A 24360-nucleotide genomic window follows, 5' to 3' on the forward strand; every position below is an offset into this window, starting at 1 on the left:
TTAAAGGTTGTGACACAAAAGGGAATACAAAAAGCAAGGTAAGAAGATGAGTATTTGTTGTTGTTATCAAGATAATTAAACTGGAGAAACGCAAGTGAAAATTTACTTTTGAATCAAACTGTAAAATCACCCTTTAATAAATTAACTGTAATTACAAATTTTAAAATTAATATTGTATAAGAAATGTATTAAAAGGATACGATTTGAAAGAATTAATTTTATATTTCGTGATTATTAATTACAACAACATGGTAAAGAAATCATTGTTAACATGGATCATATCATATAACAGTTAGGAAAAAACAGATTTTAATATTTTAATGAGTTTCCCATAGAGAAATGTTCAAATCTCGTATTATATTTAACCATCAAAATTATCAAAATTAACATTGTATAAGAAATGTATTAAAAGGATACAATTTGAAATATTGTTTTTTTATATTTCGTGCTTATTAATTACAACAAAATGGTAAAGAAATCATTGTTAACATGGATTATATCATATAACAGTTAGGAACAAAAATACATTTTAATATTTTAATAAGTTTCCTATAGAGAAATATTCAAATCTCCTATTATACTTAACTGTCAAAATTATTAAAATATAAAAAAATAAGACTATTTAACATAAGTTCTAAAATTTAATTTAAAAGAAGTACACGGACATGTTTGCTGTTCCTGACTAACTATTACATTATTGAGGCAAAAATGATTCTGTAATATTTGACTTCCGCCTAGGAACACTTCGTTACTAATTGGGTTGTTAGAATTTGCAAAGAACTTGTAAAGCTGTTAATAATAAGCAAGCCATCGCATGCAACAAAATTTTTCGGCGTACAATAGATGTTTGAGGAGGTTGTCTCGTAGGCTTCCTCAGTGCATTAATTATAGTGCATTACTCGACACCTGTAATAAAACTATTGATGGGTCCTTGAATATGTAATTTTCCGACTGGATATTTTAATCTGGAGAGTGTAATGGCAGAGATTTTTCCAGGATTGTGCAGTCTTCACGAAGAAGAAAACATATTCGTAAAATTGGTAAGAACTGCTACAAATGTCAGAATAGTATATAGGATAAACTTTAAACATTAAGAAATATCTCAATACGGATCTCAAGTAAAGCTCATGTTGATGTCATGACCATCTCTGCATTAATCTGTGAAATAATAAAGAAGAAAATAGAAGCTATAAAAAGCTAATCCATAATAGCAATAATTATCATCGAATTCTCATGAAACTTGTGAAAATAATAGAATTTTAATAATTTCAACTTTTTTCTTTCTCTGAGGCTTGTTTGTGCTTGTTTAATGTTCTAATTGTTACTTTCGTTTCGTGTTATAACTACATGGAAAGAAAGAAAAAACATTTCTGGCTATTCTTGTTAAGTGACAAAAGTATCTATATGGGTTTACTTGAAAAGTTTTATTTCCTGGTTTAAGTGGATAAGATAAGAATTTACTCAAATATAACGTTATCACTGGTTTCAAACATAATTTGTATTAAGTTTCTATGTCTGATATATCCGTAAAATATTAAAACCTCAGCGGTTTATTTCGTTATTTTCATATTCGTGAAAAATATTTCATCATAATTAGTATTTTGGCTGCAATAAAAGAATACGAATTTAAAAGTTTAGATATATTTTCATTGTCGATTAATAGAAACAAAATTTCTATGTTTTCAGTTGTAATAAAAGCATGGAAATAACAATAAAGGTTTTTATCTAGGAAATAAAATTATCTCGGATTAAAATTTATGATAGATATTGTTAAAATCCTTGTAAATATAATAATCAACTTTTGACAATTACATGTGCAAGTCTATCAAACCGAGCGAAAAGGTCATTGAGAACTTGTACCAGTTCCTGTGCAGAACATCTGGATGCCAATGCTGTGAAACCTTGAATATCAGCAAAGAGGATGCTAGAAAAAAATAAACAAGTAATAAATAGAAGAAATGAAAAATTGAAGCGTCCATATATGATTACATTTGTACATGTTTGCTTTGTCGTTTACGGGATTAAAAGGCAAAAACTGTAAAGTTTATAGTTAATGTATTCAGTAATGAAATGAAGTAATTCAGAAATATTTAAGTACTGTAAACTTAAGTATTTAATGAAGTAATATAAAAATGTCTCTACTGCAGCTATTTTCTAACTTCGTTTATGTATTGTTTAAGGGTAAGAAACGTAGAAATTCCTTAAAATCAATTATACCCAATAGACAATAGCATATCATAAAATGCTTAAAGTTTAATTTTTGAAAATGATAATTATGGTATTTTCTAAAGACAAACTTATTTCTACATCTCATCGGTATATTGGTTTGTTGAATTTAGAAACATATTTTATAAAATAGTTTCAGAATTTTTAGACGAATGAACTTATTATCAACATCCCATAAACACTGTAGGTACTACATGAAACATAAAGGTTTTAGATTATTTTTTACACAGCTTGGCAGAAACCCAAAGTGTTGCCATTTACCTTGACGTAACAGAATTAAATTATCTTATTTAGGTGTTTAAAAAACGGAACAATTTAAAAACAATACACACACTTCTTTCTAGTTTAAATATTGAATGCGTAAAACTGATTCAACTGATACAGTTAAAGTGCACACTTTTCAATACATATGACATTTTCATAATCATGAATATGTCAACATTGTTGTAATTAACAATGCAGAACCTTTTTAACGGCACATTTGTTTCAAGTAGTTTGGAGTTCCTAAAGCAAGCTTTTGAAATTTAGTTAAATTTATTCAATTATATTGAGTTCTCTATATAGGAAATAAATCTATTAAAACTCTTATATTGTATTTTCAGTTAATCTATGACTTAACCGTTTGACTAGAAATTTAAAAAAAAACCGTTTATCTCGTTTTCTATCCAAGTGAAGAGAATATGCCATAGATAAGGTAAATTTAGCATTTGAGATTTTTATTTGACAAACGATTTTCAAGCCAAGGGCTAGAGGATATGTATGTCCAGCCGTAGTTAATGGTGGGATATATATATATCCCACACGTAGAGAGCGACTTACTTTATTGCACAAAATAGGTTTTACATCGTTTGATGCAGGGTAAAACATTCTTTGGTAACTATTGCCCTTCTTTGCATAACCTAACTATTGCCCTTCTTTGTATAACCCAACAACTACTAAATTTACTCGTCTGCAGTTCAAAAAGATACCTTATTTAAACTTTCGAAATTAGTTCTGCAACTTATGAATATTACTCTAATTCTTGTTGTCTTAACACCTCTAATAATTGTTATTCATCGCTTTATTTTAGCTCAGATATGATTTTATGTTCCATATATTTATTTCCTGGAGACATTAATTAAATTATAATTCTAACTGTTGAGCTTTCGATACTAGCTGGGACGTGCTTTCCAATTATGCCCCGAAGGCATGCGTTAAAAAGAGAGAAAATACCTTACATTGCCTCTGACGTAAAAGGGTGACTGGCGAGGAGAAGATATAATTGCCAAATCCAGGTGCTGATGAATTATCAGTGGCGATAAATTATCCCTTTTCAGCTCGGGTGCAATTATAAAGCCATTGGGTTGTAGATAACTAAAGTTTTTGGATGTTGGAGAAGTGAAAAATGAGCAATGCTCTTACCGGGACTCGAACCTGGACCTCTCGAATACGCGCCGAGTGTGCTACCGTTACAACACGAAGGCATGCAGAAGAGAGAGAGAAATTACATTATAAAGGTTTATTTCAAACAAGTATCAACAATGCCTTCTCTTCGACTCGAACTCCGGACTTGGGATAGTAGCAGGGTGTGCTTTTCAGTTACACCACCAAGCCACGCGTTAAAGAGGAATTAGAAACGCAGATTATCAATAAATTGTAAAATATGGGTACGATAATGAGTGGAATGAGTATTTGAGTAATGAAGAGGTTTGAACGCTGGGATGAAAAAAATTGATGGGCATGTGTGGCAAAGAATTCATATCTTGGCTTCTCAAGCACTGGCATAAAAGTATTCAACTGTATAGGGAATATGTTGAACAGCAATGCTTTCTTTCTTTCAGTGTTTGCAATAAATATTCTGAAAACAAAAAATTAGGAATTTTCATTGAAAGGGAATGACACAGTGTTAGAAATTCAATTCCAGTTCACTTAAAAATAATCAGCTTGTATGATTTTATGTGAATGGTTTAACAGTTTTATTCGCAAAAATGAAAACTTTAAAATCTTTTCCAATTAATGTTTAGTTCAATAAATTAATTTTTACGTGTCTAGAAATAAGAGTATCAAAATGCAACGCATTCAAAAAATCGTATTCTTATGTTATTATTACTTGCACGGTAACAAGCGAATAGAAAAAAAAAAAAAAAAAAAAAAAAAAAACGCAGTCTTTGATTATTTTTCCGAATTCTGATCATTTTCAAAAGTATGTGAGACGTGAAACGTGGTTTTCAAATACATAATAACGTTAAGTGTTTAATGAGAAGGAAAGAGAAATTGCATTTTAATGTCTTTTTAATTATTTCAGGGAAAATTAATGAAGCAGGTTTCATTTAGACAAGTAGATCTTTTCCTCATTTTAATTATGAAACATATTGATCTGTAAAAAGTAGAATTTCACATTTCTCTTATGTGTATGGCTTAAAAGATTATGGTATGAGATTTTCTTTTCTACTATTTATGCAGTTTTAAAATGTTGCCGTAAACGGATCATCAAAGAATTTAAGAATGAAAATTCAAAATTTAAGGCAATAAGATGCGAAATAATTCTTCGGTGAAAGGAAAATCTCTTACGATGTGTGACACAATTTTATGTAATTTTTATTTTATTATTATTATACATATTTGTATGCTTATTAAATAAATAGCCTACATATTTTTCTTAACTTTCCTACGTAGCCAAAGCTGCATGAATATCATTGTGTGACGTTCATATAAATATCCTTTAATGCGATTATAACTTTTACTTTCAGTAAAATGAATTTTTCCAAATTATTTTTTCACGTAAAACTGTGTCTCGCACGTGGATAAATAGACACTTTGGATGTTAATTAAATTAAATTTATTCTTATAAGGTGTATAAGGAAAAAAACTGGATAATTCAACAGCGCATAAGAGATTATCCGTTTTGCGTATTATACGTGCACTGAAAGAAGAGAAACAAAGAAAAAAAAAGAAAGAAATGACACTGTTAAAATAATAAGCACTGTTCACTTCTTTTTGATAGTTGTTCTAAAATTTATGTGAAATTTTTTTGCCTGAAGTTTTACGATTTTTTCATTCACAAAAAAATTTCTAAATTAACGACCTTTTATTAAAAGGGTAATATAAAAAAATAAGATTAAGAGAATATTTATGCATATCAACTAAAAAGCCACGAGTCAATTACGGGACGTTTTATTTGCAATAGTCAAGAACAGCCACTTGTCATCATTTTCCTTACGTAATACTTTGCTACTTTTTGTCCTGATCATTGCTAGCATTCTGAGTGTCATCAGAAAGTTCTTGTCTGATAAAGCGTCTTTTTTTATTTTCGTGTTTCGTCTTTTTTTTTATTTTCGTGGCATTAGGCACTACGCTGATAAGGAAAGATGTCCCGTGGAGGACTTTGTAAGGAAAACTGGCCCATATACACTTTACACATGGGGAAAAACACGAAAACACCTCTACAGCCAACCCGTTTGTCCGAGACTCGAATCCCAGACCGAACTATTTGTGTTCAGCGGTTATTGGCTTTTTTATCGTTCGGCGCTGGTGGGCCGATAAAACTGACTGCATCCTGAAAAACGTCAATTAATTATTATTTTTAATTTGGGTATTTCAATTATATGCAAGAATGAGTGAGCCGCAACAGCAAATTAAATTAAGGAGTAACTTCACAGAAAAAGGATTAAAATTACCCTTTATTAACTCTTTAAAATTTACAATGCTAACAAACTCGACGCTAACAAACTATGCCTCTTCTTGGGCGGTAACTGAAATCAGATAATGAAACTAAAAATTTGAAGATATGTACAAGTGATAGAACTAAACTACAGGGCTCAGCTAAATCCCATTTCTTAACCCCCGTCGAAAACTAGTGGCCGCAAGTAAATGCAATTAAGCTACGCGAAACAGCAATAACTCTGGAAGCAAACACGCAAATAACAGAGGTGGCGATTGTAGCCTAACTTTCCTATTGAAACTCGGTTTTTAAACTGTTTCTTCAACGTAGAATTTGCATTCCTTCACGCGCGCTACCAAATTTAAATATTCTGGCATGGACAATTGGGGAATGAAGGCTTATAGGAAAGTTTCAAATTAAACTTGTTAGTTGAAATAAATATAAATCGATACAATGTAATCTGACATGTTGTTTCCGAATCCTGTTTAATAACCGCGAATTATACAATGTCAGTAAATGAGTGCTTGCTCGCTGCCTATACTTTACGCACAGGAAATTTGCATACGAAAATGTTTCTTCATTTCGACCGCAGTGCTCATAATCTTCGCATTTATTTGGCCATTTCTCTCCGTCAGGCTCACTATCCTCTCGACTTTTATTTTTGCGATTTTCACACCTAAATGTGGTTTGCGATATGTTGCATGGTGAATTTTCATCCCTTGATACCTACTATCATCCCTCTAAATTTGTTGGTCGAATTCGGGCACACCCTGCATAGAATTTACTGATATAGTTTTACCGTAATGTTCACTAAATCTGTTGAAAAAAAATCTCTGCATTGAATCTCTCAAAGCTAAAATCTCGAAAACCTAACCCTAAATTAACCTATCTCGGCCATGCGGATAGATGCTAATGACCATACGAATGAAAAGGAGGCCGATAACTACTGTAGGGTTTTAAGATCTCGGTACTGTATCCGCTAACTTTATACAAATGTGTATATTCATTCGTCGTAATGCTATCTCAGCTTTTCATAAGCCCATCATTACCATCGTAGGCAATCGTTTTTTACATTAAAGGCGAGATGCAAAAAATGTGGAACTTTTCATAGGTTATACAGTTGTCCTCCTCATAATAAGATTTGTTTATACTGTTATAAGGTATTTCTCCCGTCGTCTGCATGCTGGACGCGTATTCCAGAGGTGCGTGGTTCGATTCTCGGCGAAAGCGTTGCTCATTCTTCATGTCTCTTGCTTCCCCCCCGAAAAAAAAGAATACCTAATGTCTCTACACTGCGAAAAGAAAATTCACTTTTCTAAAAATGTTGATGTTGTACAGAATAATTTAGAGCATGAGTTGCATTATAATGGTAATGAATATTTTTTAGGATAAGTAGAAGATAAAAATCCATTTTCTAAAAGTAGAACAGAATGGTTTGAAAGACTAAAGTAAGCATATCTAAAGATTTATTAAGTTGGATACTGGCGTAGCAGACTGTTTTCAAAAGAAGAACTGAAAAATTATAATCATTATTTTAATTAAATTATTCCTTTAGTTATAATAATTATTTCATTTATTATAAATAATTTTTGTTTATTAATTAATAATATTTTATTATTACAGCATTTATGGCTCTTAGTTATCCTGGTTTATGGTTTCCAGCGCCTATACATGTGCTATTTAAAACAAAAGAAAGTTTTTTTTATTTCAGCAATTTTTAACATTTTTGGATTTTCCCTGCATTTCCAAGAATTATAGTGTAGACCTGACTGGGAGCTAAGACATAAATGAGAAAGATTCTTCTCATTGCGAGTATGTTGCGATAAATAGAATAAATGATTCACCTAACGTGGTTATAGCAATGAATATAGATACGATGAAACTGTTGAGCAGAAAGAATCTTGCGGTTGTTGTGGAATTCATCATCTTCGTCTGACGCCATGTCTTTAATCATCTCCAGAACTACGAAACGAGGCAAGACACTTAGCAGCAATCTCTCCTAGCAAAGAGAATGTAAAAAGGAAAATTAAATTTCAAAGAAATGATATATAAAGAAAATAGTTCAAGAGATAAAGTTTAAAGATAAAGTTCACAAATAATAGTGTTCACAATACTTCTTAATCTGGAGAATAAAAATTCTTTAAATACTTTGGTGTTTATAAAGGCTTAGAAGAATAGATACACATTATGTATTTCTATAAATAATTAAAAAAGGCATTGAATTTTATACATGAATATAAAGTCGGGACAAGGATGAGGTAATTAATCCAGGTTATTTACATAGAGGGTCTCCAAATTAGCTATGAAATTGTAGAAATATATTTAAAAAGTAACTTATGCTCATTAATTTTCACTTTTGATACACATCTAGAAGCATTCTTTTAAAATATTATGTTTAAACAATAAAAGGGCGCTGTAGTTTTGAAAACTTACTCGCATGGTTTTCCTTAAATAACTAGTTGAAACCAAATTAATAAAATATAATTAACTATTTAGAATTTAATATTTTAAGTGAGACAGAAAAATCATTATTACGCATTTTACTAACCCAAAATGATTATTAGAATGGAAACCCGATTTTGCCCTGTTTTCATTTTCATTCGAGTCTGTTGCCATTTAAAAAAGTGTAAAATATTATCCTTTCATATTTTATCAAATTGTCAATACCTAATTAACAAACTAAACTTTTTAAAAACAATAGATGAAGTTTTTAAGAATATCACCTTTTTGCTTTTTAAGATCTTTGATTTAAATAAAAATGCATTTAATTCACGATACATCTAATTAAAAATTTTAAATATATTTATAGAATTACACTGCATAATTTTTCACTTTTGAATATATAGGAGATATATAACGTTCCCATGTTAGTCAAAATGCATGTTTATCTAGTATCCTATAAAATGTTTTGCGATACCACCTGGGCCATTTCTATTGACATTCTTTACTGATAAATAGCAAATATCTTTTAGATTTATTTATTTATTTATTATTATTTTTGTATAGATTTTAGCTTACTAATATTGCTTTATATTTATATAACTGAATTTATATAAGTCATTAAGTAATAAATCATTATAATGGACAGAAATTAATAGATCTTTAAGTAGATCAATTTAAAATTTTATATATGTAGAATTTAACAGTGGAAGGAGCAAAAGGTAAACAGAGCTTTGCAAACAGAGACATCAACTATACTGTATAACAATATTATATATACAAATTATGTTAGCTGCATGCATAATAGGGAGAATAAGCTAATATAGAATCCGGTAACTACGATGGTTGCATGGGAGATTTCATGTTTTTCCACTTGTATAACGTAAAAATGATCCAGTTTCCTCTAGAAAGCCCTCCGCATGCTTTGCCATTTGAGTATAATAATAATAATTATTATTATTTTACTTATTTAATTTAATAATTATTACCATTTATAGTAGAAGGATTATTTTTTATACAGAAAATAAGGGAAAATATTATTGACAAATGGGAAACTTTGAAAAAATTATAAATCAACAAAATGTGAACAGAAGTGAAAAGGAAGGTTAATAAATAAAGGAAAAAGGATTTTTCAGGAAGATAGCTCTTTCATAGTAGAATGAAAGGAGTGATAGATATTTTACTCTCAAACTGAATTGGAGATACCAAAAATTCAGCTATTTAGATTTCGGTTTTTCAGTTTCTGTTTGGTGAAAAATTTACATCATTGGATTTATTTCTTTTGGATGTAGAAGTTTATAATTTAGCATTTAAGTATCCAGATGATGTAAACGCTCCAGATATTAAAACAGAAATAGGTAGTTTTGAGAATTACGATATTTTTAATAAATCTGGCGCCTCTAAATTAAGATCACATCTTTCAAAGTTAAAATAAGAAGATAGTTATTTCAAACACATCTGAATTCTAAATATGCATTAGGAACATTTTTAACATTGTCAGTCAGTACTGCTAGAATGGAAAAAAGCTTAAGAAAGCTTAAAATAACAATAGAAATTAAGCAAAATGTTCTCTGAGTCCCCTCCTGCCCCACCAAAATTAAATAATTGAATATAATTTAAAAAATAATTATTGCCGATTTTTACTTCGTTACAAACAGCAACAAAAAAATCCCTAAAAATGTTCTTGAATATGGAGGCATTACTTTTTTTATTAACAGCAATACTCTTCTGTATAATATGTCAGTCTTATTTGCTATTTATCAAAAAGATACTTTTTAGCGTTTTCAATGAAAACTTTAAATTACTATTTGCACTACTTTACTAAATGCATAAAGTTACAATTACAAAAATGTATAAGATTTAGCGTAGATTTACCATAATTATCTTTGTTGAATAAAAAATTGCAAAGATCTAGTTAATTTGACTTTTATGTCTTGTAAGATTCTGACTTGTGTATTTCTCAGTTACTGTAGAAGGTAAAGAATCTTAAGAACTGTTTAAGCGAATAATCGCTTGAGTTCTTGTGACAAGAAACAACAATATGGAAGGGTAAATAACCTTTTATTATTCAGATAAAAGTTAACAGAACTCCGTCTTGGAGTTTTACAATAAAGCCGAACACTCGGGCTTTGAACTTAAGATATAAAGAACTAAACTAAACGTAATTAACGAGATATAGCCGAAGCTATCAAGATTCTAACCGAGTTGGCCCCCTAACTCTAGTTGACTACGAAGCTATGAAGGGCCTGAGTACGGCCGAGCGTAATAACAGCTTTGAGAGAGAGTAGTCAAAAGGCAGACGCGCACAAATCAGAAACTCTAATTCTCTTAACTCAGCAATTAGAACTTCGCGGTTTAAATACCGCTCCTTCTCATTAAGTATTCAGACGTGATTCTAAAACTACGTTCTGGCCGTAGTTTTAGAATCACGTCTGAATCACGTCTGAAGTCATAAGTTGAAGTTAAAGATTTGATAGGAAAGAAGTTTAACCCAAAATTAAAACTGTTAATAAAATTAAAATAACCTTACACTCTCAAGTGAAAAAGTACCTATGCATGGCTTTGTGTGCATGCATTCAACGCTAAAAATTTCATTCTTTTTTAAAACCAGAATGATAAAAATGTATTAATTGACAAGATTTTCTGTATTTTTCAAGAAAATGTGTGGCAGTCTGAGGCAGACGGGAGGAAAAAAAAGCTTTTCTCGATGAGAAATTACTTTTGAGTTTTCCATTTTGCCGCATTTAGTGACGAATTTTAGATATTCGTTCTTTCTATAAACTTTTTTTTTAAATTGATAATATGTGATTGAGCAAATGCGTAATAAATTAAAAAGTAGAAAGCCTGGGCGACCATTATAAATTAAGAAAATAATGGCTTTCCAGTTGGCAATACAATTAAATTAATATATTTCGTTATAGGCTTTCCCAAACTTATTATTTGCGATATAAAATTATAGATAGATTCTCTAAATAGAATTATTTAATTTATTATGCCTATTAAACAATACGATAAATTCATTTTTCTTCTTTTAGCGCATTAAGTGACATTAAGACCCATTTCAAATAAAAGTTCATTGTATAAAAATCTTTTTTTTTTAAATTGTATTTTATTTGAATAATATTACGATACTAAAAGAAGACATGCTGAAGCTATTTACTAAGAAAACGCTTTAGCATGTGTAAAGCAAAAACCTACATTTCGTTTAAGATTGAAAACGTTAATAAGGATAAAATATGTTGAAAACATTTCAGAAAACGTGCTTGAATTCTTATTCTATATGTGTTCGAATTGACAAATATTTAAAAGAATTAAATTAAAATAAGGGAAAATGTTTTTGACACCACATGTATTAACGTATGAGGGAGAAAACATCCTTTTTAAGTAAAATAATGCTGCAGACCTCAACAAAATTTGTCAAATGGACATTATACAACAAATCTAAAGCTGAACGGCAGAACTGGTGGGACAACGCCGAATAAAGAAGAAGGACTTATCAGTTGTTCCCCAAAGTAGGCACAGCTCCCAGTTTAATAACAAGAGAAATAACGTGGTTCTTATCAGGGCATGGCCCTTTTCCCACGTACTTCTATGCATAGAAACTAGCAACCTCAGATTAATGTGCATGTGGAGAAAGAGGCAGTCCCGAACATTATATATTCAAATGCCCCCTTACAGCTGAACATCATCTAAAAGTCCCGAATTCAGAGAGTGAAGTGACTCCCTTTATTAGATACTCTACCAAGAACATCCATCGCCGGAAAAAAAATCATAATTATAATGAGCTTTCTGTCCACAAGAGGCACTGAGCTATGCAGCACAACCTAGAATAATATAACAAAGCTATTACTTAAAACATAGTATGCAAACAGACCTGGAGCTGCCCTCCATAGCATGTACGTGCGAAAGGCACCAACTGTAAAAACACCTATGTATATATAAGGGAAAAAGAAAGGCACTGCCCGCGGTCTGGTAAAATACAAAGCATTGCAAGAAAGGCCTGGCAGGATCCCCTGTAAGTCCTGTGGGGTGTAATTTATCTGGATATCTAGTGTGGCTGGAGAATACCCCCATTGCCAATGGTTATACAATGGGTGTCCACCACATTTCTCCATATCCATATCCATATATAAGTTAAAATATATTTAAAATTATTATAAAAATAAACTAAAATTAAACGAAACTATTGACGACTATCAAGTCCTTTGATCACATGCGTCAAGCCATAGATTATCTTCAAAGGGGTGGTGCAGTATGTTAGATATAATATTAAAAATTAAATCAAAGGATAACAGCCTACGTCAGGGCTAGTGGTCACAGATGACATATGTTTTCACTGTAATCAGTGTGAGACCATACATTGTTTCATTCAGCGGCAGCATTTTTCAAAGCAAGTGAAAGTTTAACATATTATAGGGCAAGACAACAAAACATAGCATAAAGCGTCAAAAAATTTTTGCAGACATTTTTGTTCAGTTAAGAAAATTTTAAAGCTTAATTTAAATATTTTAAAAATTTCTCTTTAGAAGTCACAATATTTGGTGCGTTAGCTTTAAGTAATTAAGAAAAATTTATTCTTCAAAATTATTAGATATTATAATTTTAACTGGATCCAAAATTCGGAATTCCTATACGATACTGAATTTCAGGAGCATTTTAAAGCACTAGTTTTGATTTCACAACTAGAATTAAATTTATAAGTTTAGCATCTTCAAAAATGATTTTCTTGTAAGTTTCAGAATTGCTGTAGACATTTTCTTATAGAATATAACCAGATTCACCTGTTATTTCTAAGTTATTAAACGAAAGATAAATATAAAAATATCCTTTATTTAAAGAATCTAAATCCTTATAACTAACTCGTTTCGCTTTGCGAGATGCGTAAAGGTAAATCATTACTTTTATCAAAATTTTATCTTTAAATTGCAGCAGAATTTGTTTGAGTTTCAACAAGCTGTGTTTGCAGTAAACGCAGTGGATATCCAAACAGAAATCTAGATTCCAAATTAAAATTTTATTAGGTAAACAGAACCGAAAAGTTTGCAAATGAGAAATTATTAAAATATTGCGTAGTTTTGGAACGGAATGGCCTTTAAACGCACTTTTAGGAACTTAAATGAAAATTAAAGCCAAACATTAAAATACAGTGAAACTTCGGCTCAGGAATTCATTTCTTTTCTGAAAAGAGTTTCGTTCGTCAACCGAAATGTTTCATAAATCGAAACAGGTTTTCCCATAAGAGTTAATGTAAATTAATAAAAACATTCATGGGATGCAAATGATAGCTTATCTACACTTTAAAACAGTACTCTATGCACAGTCAGAAACCCAAAGTAATGGAAATCAAAAATAAATAAATAAACAACAGCAAAGGGATAAACTAGACGCAAACTTAATTTACTTTTACTTTGCTTATATGAACGAAAGTGAATGGCTTGATTGCAAAAGGATGAGAAAGATGTTATTATCGACATAATGAAATCCTTTTCTATAAAAACACCAGGTAACTGTTTTTTTTTTAATCTTTTGCTCTAAGCGCAAATCGACTCATTTGAAACTCATTGGGTTTCTGTTTCACTCAAAATTTGTTATCAGAGTGTTTATCAGAGTGTTATCCGTATGTGAAAACTTTACATCTTACCCCATTTTGAAAATCAGAGAATTACAATACATTTTTATTCTTCTTCTTAAGATATTTCTTCCACAGTCCCTTTCTTGTTGCTGCGTCATTATTTGTTGTAGTTCTTTCTTGTTCAGCTGACTTTTATGGCCCTTTAATAACTTCTACACGTTTTTCTTCTTAATTTTTTTGGCCCAAGGTTTTGGCTTGAGACACAATATCATAAATAACAAAAAGCACCCCAAGTGTCAAAGAGCTCAAAGTCTCTGCCTGCAACCCAATCTGAATGTCCTGTAAGTAACTTACTGCCAGGATTTGTCAATGAGAATTAAGCAAAGGATAATATTAAAATAATATTTCCTGAAGCTGAGTAAAGTTCCTGACTTTCTGTTTATTTAAAGAAAGATCAACGAACCCAACAATATTAACTATCCAGCTTAAGTCACAAAATAGTTCACATCTAAGTCCTTATAATGTAAATATAGTTGTAGCTGATATTAGGCACTTTAATATCTTTCTGCTTTATAACAAAAGTTAATCTTTGCAAACCAAACATATATTTATACCTGTTTGTCATTTTCTTTCGCAGTTTTGTGCCTCGTCTCTATCGCTCTTCTCGTCTCCAGAAACGCATTTCTTTGGGCTCGATCTGTTAAATACTTAGTGTACATGCTTACTATATTAATGCATATGTACAGCAAAGCATTGGTCAGCACCTGAAAAGAAATATACATCAGTAAATTATGCTATTATGAAACTAAATGTACTGAAGATCAAGAAAGTAAGTATTTGTTGTCCAACAAGATCTTACTAGTCAAGTGAAATCACACGTTAGATAAAGATTCGCAAATGAATAGAAATATTTATTGGAAACCTTCTGTTAAAAGAAAAAAAAAGCTACTGGAAAGTATTCTTTAAAACATAAAACTAAATAACGCTTGCTTATGTATATTAGAACTGCGTTTATCTTGACGGCAATTAACAAAGACTCCATTTATCCAGATCAGTTACTCTTCTTTCACGAGAAACAAACATTTAGCTTGCTTTTAATTCATTCACTTTTTTCTTAATGCTCCTATGGACTTAAATAACCGTAAAGATGAAACAGTATAATATATTATATGGTATCTTATAATAATTAACCAGTTATTATAATATCAGTCATTACTGTAACGGCTTCTTTCCGTATTCCTCACCAGAATGCAAATTAGTTGCGAGTATTTAAGCTGATTTTTTTAATTTTCAGCCAAAGAGTGTTTCTAACTTAGCGTGTTCGCCACGTGGTTAGTTCCTGCCAACTTTAACCACATTTGTAAGTCTTTAGCTTTGCGACCCTTTCTCCGCCGATACTTTAATTCTGACTCATTGGTAGAATTATTGAGCCAGCTTCTAGAAAAAGCATTTTGCTATATAGTCCTTCACTACTGTTCAACATTTAATTTAAATTTTACTGTTCTATTTATTTTAATCACTACAGATGGTGGTTATTGTAGCCCAAGAATATAACCTTATGCCTTAACATAACCTTTAAGTTCTACTTCAATAAAAAGGTTAATATAATCTTCTTGAGAATTTGTCGATAATTTCAGACATAGCGGTAATTCTTTTCACTGTGTTGCATTGTAGGACTAAAATAGCATTACAGGATTAAGTGTAACCGTATAAGTGGCACTCGAACAAATTACGTATAATGTCACAAGAAAAGCAATATATAGACTGGCCTGTCCACGATTGCGAGCTCCACCAGCACCGGAAGTCCGATGGAAAGTTCTGGATTTACATTAGACACTACATGAGCGTTGATGAAACCAGCCATTAATTTTGATAGCAGAAGTTTAGTAGTAACCTTTTTGAAAAACTTAGACACACATTTTCTACTTTGCCCGGTTGCAGAATTACAGGAAATTAGTATAGCAGCTGCCACACTCGGCACGGAGCCACTATCGGCACTGAGCTAGTGAAAAAGCATCGGTAAATTTGTATTGTGCGAACCAGGCAGTGAGAGATACAAGTTTGAAGAGATTAATACTGCCCTTGTGAAAGCGTTCCTCGTTGTAAAAGTTAGGGAGAAAGTAGAAGCGTTAACTTTTTGGTAGATATCAAACTAAGGCTGAAGAACTGACTGAGCCTATATTGAGGAAAGTACGAAGTCGTGGATTTATTGTATGATAAAAGAACCTGATGCCGAGGTTATCCAAATAATTTCGCCTGAGTTGTTGCTTCTGATTAAGGATTTTGTTTTGAATTACAAAACCGGGCATGCTAGAGCAATTATTCGAGTCAGCGGTGAAGCCCGGATGTACGGGATTGTCAATGAATACACGGACAGCAAACTATGAAGAGGCCCAAAGGATACTTTACAACAACGATGGGCAAACTTTTGCGGTCGCGGGCCCAAAATCGAAAACAAAAAGTTTGGCGAGCCAAGATAAATTATTCTAAAATTTTAAAAACAATATTGCGATTTCATTTTGAAAAGTTCCTTATATTGAGTTTCGAAGCACTGATTCTAAGGAACGAGGTTAAATACTGATCTGTTCAGTCTACTTCTGAAATACTTCTTTCTAAGGTTCATAGTTGAAGACAGTTGTTCACATATATAAGATGAAGCAAACATAGCAGTGATTTTCTGGGCGTGAGATATTGTTTGGGAAACTTACTTTCGATAATTATTTATAAAACTGTAACTTTGGCATATTTAGAAAAAAAAAAAATGCTTGAGATGATTGTTAGATTGCAACTCAATTAATTCAAGCTGTAAATCTGATCTCACTGCTTCACATTTTACTTTGAAAGGCATGGTAAAATTATCCAATTCTTTTTGAATCGCACTGAAAGTTTTGTTCGAAATCAAAATGCAGTTTTTCATGCCATCCTCATAATTTTTAAGCATCTCTTCATTTATTGAAGGTATTGCATTTAACCTCGGGAAATGAGACAAGTCGTTCTTAGCTAGCTGCCCAGCAAACAAATTAAGTTTTTTTTATTAAGTTAATATAATTAAGTTAAAATTAAGGTTTTTCTAAGAAATCTAATTCACCTATATTGGATTCCTATATGTCTGCTCCCCGAGAAAGAGATAACGCTTGTTGGCGCCAATCTACAGCTGTAACTAACAAAGAATTTCCACTTTTAACACTTTACCAACTGAAAGGTGTCTGTGCTTGCTATTTCCGTCAATTTATGTTTTTAGAACAAAAATAGAGAAAGTAAAAAAGGCTTCAGCCCTTTGAAAAAAGGAAGAAAAATAATATTTAAACAAAGTAGAAAAAGAGACACATATTTCTTTTAATTTGCATCGGACCGGCAAATTAAAATTTTATCCAGGAGCCGTAGTTTGCCCATCAATGCTTTAGTAGATCTGTAGCGGATGGAAGCCCAACATTTGATGGAAGTAGACGCTTTGATAACCGGAAAAAATTTTCACCCGCAATATGCGATCTCTAAAATAAATCGGAAAAGCGATAACTTGGGGAATATAGGAAATTTTTAAACTAGGCAGGAGTGATGAAATGCAGAGGGCACAGTCAGCCCGGAAAGAAGAAAATCCCTCTCATATTCAAGTAAATACAGTGTTGATAAAAAATATTCCCTCCTGGTGATTCAGATTCTGTTAAAGAGCGTATCAGCGGATGCATTATTGAATACGGGAGGCGCAAAGTAGTTTTCGGCATAAAAATATTTTAGGAAAACTTCTAAACGGTGGAGAGTGTTTGGTGTCGCGGGAACAATGATAATTGAATAGGGCAAACAGTGTGAATGCGTAGGGAAAGTAGCCTTGAGTCTGAAAGTGAAAATTAACACTAGAAGGTGGTTTTTCTTGTTATGGAAAAAAAAGAGAAATATACAGCCTAATGTAATATTGGGTATGGATTTTGTAAAGACTGCTGGGCGAAATAAAATTATAATCTCCATAAGTCCTTATGTTAGTCCTGTAGTGCTGTGACGAAAGAAAAATAATCTGCCGCTCACTGATTTTAAAATCATGGCGTTTTGCTATTGACTATAGAAAATTAAATAAGTTAATAAAATAAATATCCAATTTGCACCCTGCTACTAATTGGCGAAACAATTAGAAAATTCAAATCCACAAAATATATGATGAAGCTAGACCTCACCTCTGGATACTTTCATATAAAGGGTACCCACCGAATTCCGATACCACCCGTTTAACTTCCTATCGGCTGCAGCTAAGTAATAAAACTGGTATCTAAATATAGTAAAGTGGCTATGCGCAGCTGGAGATCGTACAGCGTCACCATGTGGAAAACGGAGGAGTTAGCATTCCTTTCTCGAAAACGGTACGAAATAGGAAGAGAATGTGATATTAAAGTTGGAAAGCATAATCCACCTTGCGGATGTGAATGTTAACAACAGAACGTTTTAAACGCGCATTTGTTTGGTCGTTGTTTCCTACACTGTGACCTGACGGAACGATCTTAGGAAGAAAACAAAACAACTAGTTATTACAAGATATATTTATTTTCGATGTTCAGTCTTCTCTCCGTCAGCTGAAATGCACCTCTGGACCTTTGTTAGAACTTCACGTTGCACACACTGTAGCAGCGGGTGATACGTTTGCATAAGCATCCTTAATACGTCGTTGAAGGTCTTGCAGTGTTTGCGGAGGGGGTGGTATCCATCTATGAAGTATCCTCACAAGAAAAAGTCCATTGCAGTCAGGTCAACTGAACGTAGAGGCCATTTTTTGAAAGAACCATACCCGATTATTCGTTCTCCAAATTCTTTCATCAGGTACTGCTTCACTGGTGATAAAACCAAAGTCACGTTTTGAAAATCGTTCCATGACCATGACCTTCAGCATACAACCCAGAGGAGATATCTATGTTATAGCTGTCTCTGGTGAGCAGGTGTGACGTTTCATATACTAGTTGCACGATGCACAAATTTCGTACAGCAAGCTCAAGTTGCGTTAAGCTGATGCGTTTTGCGACACGATTGCGTACGATCTACAGATTAACTACTCTGTTTGTAAAGACAATCATTATAAGAATGCACCCCACGGGATCTGAATCACAGTTCTCGCGATTGGGAATTTTTGCGATACCATTGTGCCGCGATACGGGCTTGTTTTTGTCGGAAAGATAATCTTTTCTTAAGTTTCGTGACGTCACAGTTACGGAAATCGTTAAGAAACAAATAATAGGTTTCAGCGTTCTGTATTTGCATTCATATCCACAATGTGTCTGTTCGTGCTAAATTTATGATGCACTACAACTTTGTAATTCTTTCTTTCCTCTTATCTCGTACCGTTTTCGAGATAGGAAGGTTAACTCAAACGTTTTCTACCTGGTAAGCGGTCTCATAGTAGCGCATAGCCACTTTACAATAAATAGACGGCACTTTAATGACTATAGCTGCAGCCGTTGGACTGTTAAACGTAGTAATAAATTACATAAAAAACTTGTTCTAACATAAAAAAGTATGTTTTCATATATGAATATAGTTTTGCTATTAATTTATTTACGTTCTTTTAACGTTTCTGTCAATTTAATTAATACAAAAAAGATAACATAATATAGAGTATACGTTTTTATTTTAAATTTATTTCCGTTTTTTAATGTTTCTCTTAATTTAAATAATATCGAAAAGATAAAACAGTGTAGCATATATATCTGATTTTAATTTATTTATGCAATATTTGTTTTGATTATTTTAAGTAATGAAAAAGATGAAACAGTATAGTGTATTAAAGGAGACTTAACAGCGTGATACGATATGTCATTTGGCAAATACGTAGGTCATTAAACGTTAATAGAAAAGCAATTGCGTACTATACGTAGGATTTCAGTCTGGAATTATTGTTCAGCCATCGTAAATGCTTCTTTTATGAAAACAGAGTAAACATTGCGAGGATACTTTTATCTAATTGTTTTTACAAGAAAGTAATTGATGTTTACTATAAGCTATGTAACTGCAATCGGTTATTTCTTTATTAACTGTTCTAAGCTCACGATAAACGTCGTGAGTGTTTTTTTCTTTTTTGTAGTTGTTTTTATTCTCGAGTATTGGATAATTGGTTAATTGTCTATGGCAAATCATACGAGAACTACCTGCTCCCTTCTTTTTATTTTATTCTTAGAAATATATAACGATCATTGGGATGAATTGATTTAAAGAAAAAAATTCTTCATTCAGCTTTGTTAAAAGTGTTTTAGCGGAAAATTAATATTTTATTCTTTTCAGGACATGAGCACAATCGTGCGTTTCTGAAACTTACACAAGTACAAGTATTTGTCCCAAATATCGTAAAAAATAACAGACTGAAGTTTATATGCACTAGGGAAATATATTTTCTTATTTACATTGAAAATGGCTAATTATTTTTTTAAGACTAGCTATTTTCTTTAAATTTATATTTAAATATTTTCTTTAATATATATAAAATAATATATATTTAAATGCGAATTTCAACATATTTGGAAAATATTATGGTAAATTGCTTTCACAACAAAAAGTCACCTCCAAGATAAATAGAAAACAGATAAATAGAAGACTATCTATCTAAGAGAGACGGTATAGTAATTAAGGGAGACTACTGCGATACCAAAAAGCACGGATTCGAGTCCTGGAGACGGCATCGCTATAACTGCCCGTCCCTCCATAGGGGGGGGGGGGAGGTGCCTCACCTATTAGGTGCTTCTGCAAAAAAGTGCAGAGTTAACACTTCCGACTCTTAGTAGTGGCCAAGCCTAAGTCGGCAAGTGCCCGCCAATGGAGAAAACATTTTGCATGTGAGGGGGACGGAGAAGACTGCCATTCGACCAGCCCGTTTATTAGGTCAGAACTCGAGTCAAACTACCAGTGTTCAGGGGTCATATACTTTCAACTATTTTAAGATCTCAACAAAAATGCCGTTGAAAGGTACTCTGACAGTTACAGAAATGTCTCGATACTGTGTGCTCTTGTTTACCTGAAATTATTTTCCTCTGGTTTTTATCTTAATATATGCATTTATATGTTAAACGTATAATCTCTGCTAAGAAGACAAATTAAAAAAAATCCTTCACTTTCATCATAGGAAATATGCTTTTGTCTTGCAGGGAAAAAAGCAACCCGAACCAGATTTTCCTAATATGGGGGATGGATTATAGTTTCAATTAATCTTGATAACTAGAGTTCTATTTCATTTACATTCTTACTCGTAAAATATTAATATGAATGGTAGTAAAAAATAATAGCATAGAGTGAGTTTCTATGTAAAACCTCCTTTGCGGTGTCCAACTTCCCTTTGCGGTGAAACAGTAGCATTCCTTTCAAGCGGCCTTGTAGTGTACAGGTCTATATATTCAGCTAATTAGCAGTTTAAAATTTCAGGTTAGATTTCCTTCAAAGGTATTTCTGGTTCTTCAAAACTTTCTGATCCAAAAATTCTTAATAACTCTACAAATTCAAGTTCAGCGCTCATAAGGTCTTCTGAAAATAAGTCATAGCAATTAATTCTGACGATGAGTTGAAATCTTTTAGAAACGGAATGACAGTAAGTTATCAATTTTTATCTTTCAGTAGAGAAACAAGAACCTAAAAGGAAATTTTTTTCTCTTACTCAGATAAACATACAATATAGTTTAATATTCATTTACTTTACACGTTTAAATGTGTAAGTAAGTGTGTAGTCTTCACTTTCTTTAAAATAATAGTTATGAGATAAGGCTCCAAAGGTTATTCAATAATTAAATGTCATTGCAAAGCAACCCATGAAAAGAAAATTACCTCTTCAATTTTTCACAAAATATTTAATAATGGTAATATTACTGAAGCTTCATCAAATTGTTTCTTGATTTAAAATATAAAATTTTATACGTGTACTGAAGAGTTAGACCCGTTTTAATGATATTATAGAAATAGTCACCTGCATAAACAGCACATTAATAATTGATAACAGAACTTATCTTATGAAAAAGAATAGCTACGTGGTAAAAAGTGCAATATTGAAAAATCTTTAAAAATGCATTATTCTACTACCTTTTATTTTTTTAGAAAGAATTTTCGATTTCGCTGTTCTTTAAACGTCTATAAGGCCTTTAAAATTTTTAGTAGCTTTTAATGCTTTAAATTAATCTCCTAATGGGGAAATAAACTTACTGCTAAATGTTTGGTATAGCTTGATATTTAGATGAGAATTTGTAAACAAGTTGAATTAACTGGAAATTATCTGAATGCAGTTAATACTCCTGTGTCTAGACTAGATGTTGCAGCTATTAACAGTATCTCCATTTCATTTTCGGAAAATAGTTTAAAACAATTGAAAGCTATTATTTTTAATTTCAATGAAATTCAACATCTACATCGCATAATGGAGATTTAATTAAAGTTAGACAAATGTTGGAATGTGCTGTAAATGTTGTATTGAGTCGGATTAAACAATGGTGCTGAAATCTGAAAAGCACATTGAAATGATTTCGTTGCTAACAACGATTTTTGCTTAATGCTTATATATCAAATGTTAAGTAAGGCTGTTGTAAAACATTGTGTGAAAAATAGACGCTTGTTTAAATGTTTAAAAATAGATTGGAATGTAAACGTTCCGGATCACTATAAAAGGATCCAGTTATTATTTGGGCATCGCATGATTTTTCCTAATTCTTTAATATCTGATATTGACTAATCAGCGTAAATTAATAATGTTCAATATGATGTCATACGATTATGTTTTAGAAGAAAATCTATCGAACAATAACTCTTCTTTTATCAGAGCCTGGCAAAACTTGAAACTGTTTTTATAACTATATTCACATTTAAAATATAAATTTTTTAATTCATGACTTCTGAAAAAGCAAAATTAAGAGCAGTTCCTTAAGAGCATATTAGGCCACAGTCATTTAAAATCTCAAATCACAAAACTAATGCATTAGCAAATAAACAATTATAATGGGTGGTATTTTTTGGTAGCGTCAGCTGGTATCTATACTCCTAACAGACTTGGAGCGAATTATCGCTCGTCTGAAAATAACGACAAAAACTTAAGAAGGCTGCAAAATAATCTTTGTATTAAATCAGAACTTTGGTGAATATTAACGGTAAGTCTAGCGCTTACAGTTCAACCACCACTTGTGCCGATGTTATTTAAAGCAACAGTCAAATTCAAATTTAAAACTAAGACTAATAGCCAAAGGTTACACGGCTGGATTAAAGCGAAATTGCCTCTTCAAAACTTCTCACCTATGTAGCAATTTAAATGTCCGCAACTGAAATGCAAAGCCGAAGAATATAATATTATCTATGCTATCAAAAACCCAGCAACTTCGAGAGGCATAAACACACTCTGGCTTACAAACCGAAACCTTCTCTTATATACAATTAACCTGATTTGCATTGTAGTAAGGAAACGGAAAGGACTCGTGTAACAGTAAAGATCTAAATCATAATAAGTGGTTAGATTAACATAAGAGAACGTTAGTAGTTACTCTAACTAATTGCAAACTAAAATTCTGATGCTTGTATATCAACAAACCCTAATATAAAATTTTGATATTAGCCAGTAACGGGATACTAACAGTTCTATTAGTTCATTACTACTCTGAAAGGATATATAGTAACTTAACTTAAAAATCCTCAAAAGCCGACATAACAAAGTATACGTTAAAAATTTTGTTATTGAAAAGATTTCATTGCCTAACGAATTTTGGTGAAAGATATAACCAAACTGTTATTCGAGATGACACAAATTCATCGGTCCTAAGTTTAACACTCTGTAACAATGAGTGTACCAGAGGATTGCGTATTAATGCAAAACACATAATACAAGCCAAGATTTGTTATGGTGATACTAAGCTTTGTCTCTTTTACCTCCTTGTACGAAGTGAAAATGAAGTGTTGTAAACGCGAAAATTTTTGGGTATCATATTTCAACAGAAATGTTCATTTTGACCGTTCCACACGATTTTTTTTTGCGACATCTGTACGTTCGGACACAGTAAAGCAGTCATTTTTCTAAAAAGGATAGAAAAATGGATTTAAAATCGATTCCAAAGGGTTTTATTCCCCTGATATCTGTATGTATGAATCTGTACGAATCTCGTATAACTCAAAAGCGATTAGTCGCAGAACGTTGAAATTTTGTATATGGGACTTCCATAACACCTAATTGAGCATCTCGCTTTTCTATTGCAATTGGTACTACCAAACGTTTATAATACATAAATAAACATATATATATATATATATATATATATATATATATATATAATGAATTGCAGCAGAAAATATGTAAAATTTAATAAGCCGTACGAGGAAGTCATCAAAAATTCAAGTCAGATTTTTTTATACAAAATTATTTCTCATATTGCTGGAGTGATGCGATTACGAAAAATGAATAAATAAAGGAAGGATTAATAACTTTGAGAAAACTCTTGGTACAATACACATTTTATTAAATTCAAACAAACTGTACTGTAACACTTAAAATATTTAA

At 31.7% G+C, this 24360-nt stretch overlaps 1 protein-coding gene across 2 annotated transcripts in view; it reads right to left on the bottom strand.

Moving 5' to 3' along the window:
* The window catches only part of LOC118184219 (adenylate cyclase type 8-like), a 411974-nt gene that overhangs the window by 171329 nt on the left and 216285 nt on the right, over positions 1-24360 (bottom strand). For both annotated transcript variants that reach the window (XM_085812799.1, XM_085812800.1), the window contains 3 exons: positions 14492-14641; positions 7711-7865; positions 1813-1924 (listed from right to left, as the gene is read on the bottom strand). In XM_085812799.1, the coding sequence (XP_085668925.1) occupies positions 1813-1924; positions 7711-7865; positions 14492-14641 (417 nt within the window). The remainder of the gene's footprint in view (positions 1-1812; positions 1925-7710; positions 7866-14491; positions 14642-24360) is intronic.

This window comes from Stegodyphus dumicola, chromosome 3 (assembly GCF_044657685.1).
Source record: "Stegodyphus dumicola isolate Sdum_Otavi_A_Nest chromosome 3, ASM4465768v1".
In the NCBI taxonomy this organism is placed as follows: Eukaryota; Metazoa; Arthropoda; class Arachnida; order Araneae; family Eresidae; genus Stegodyphus; species Stegodyphus dumicola.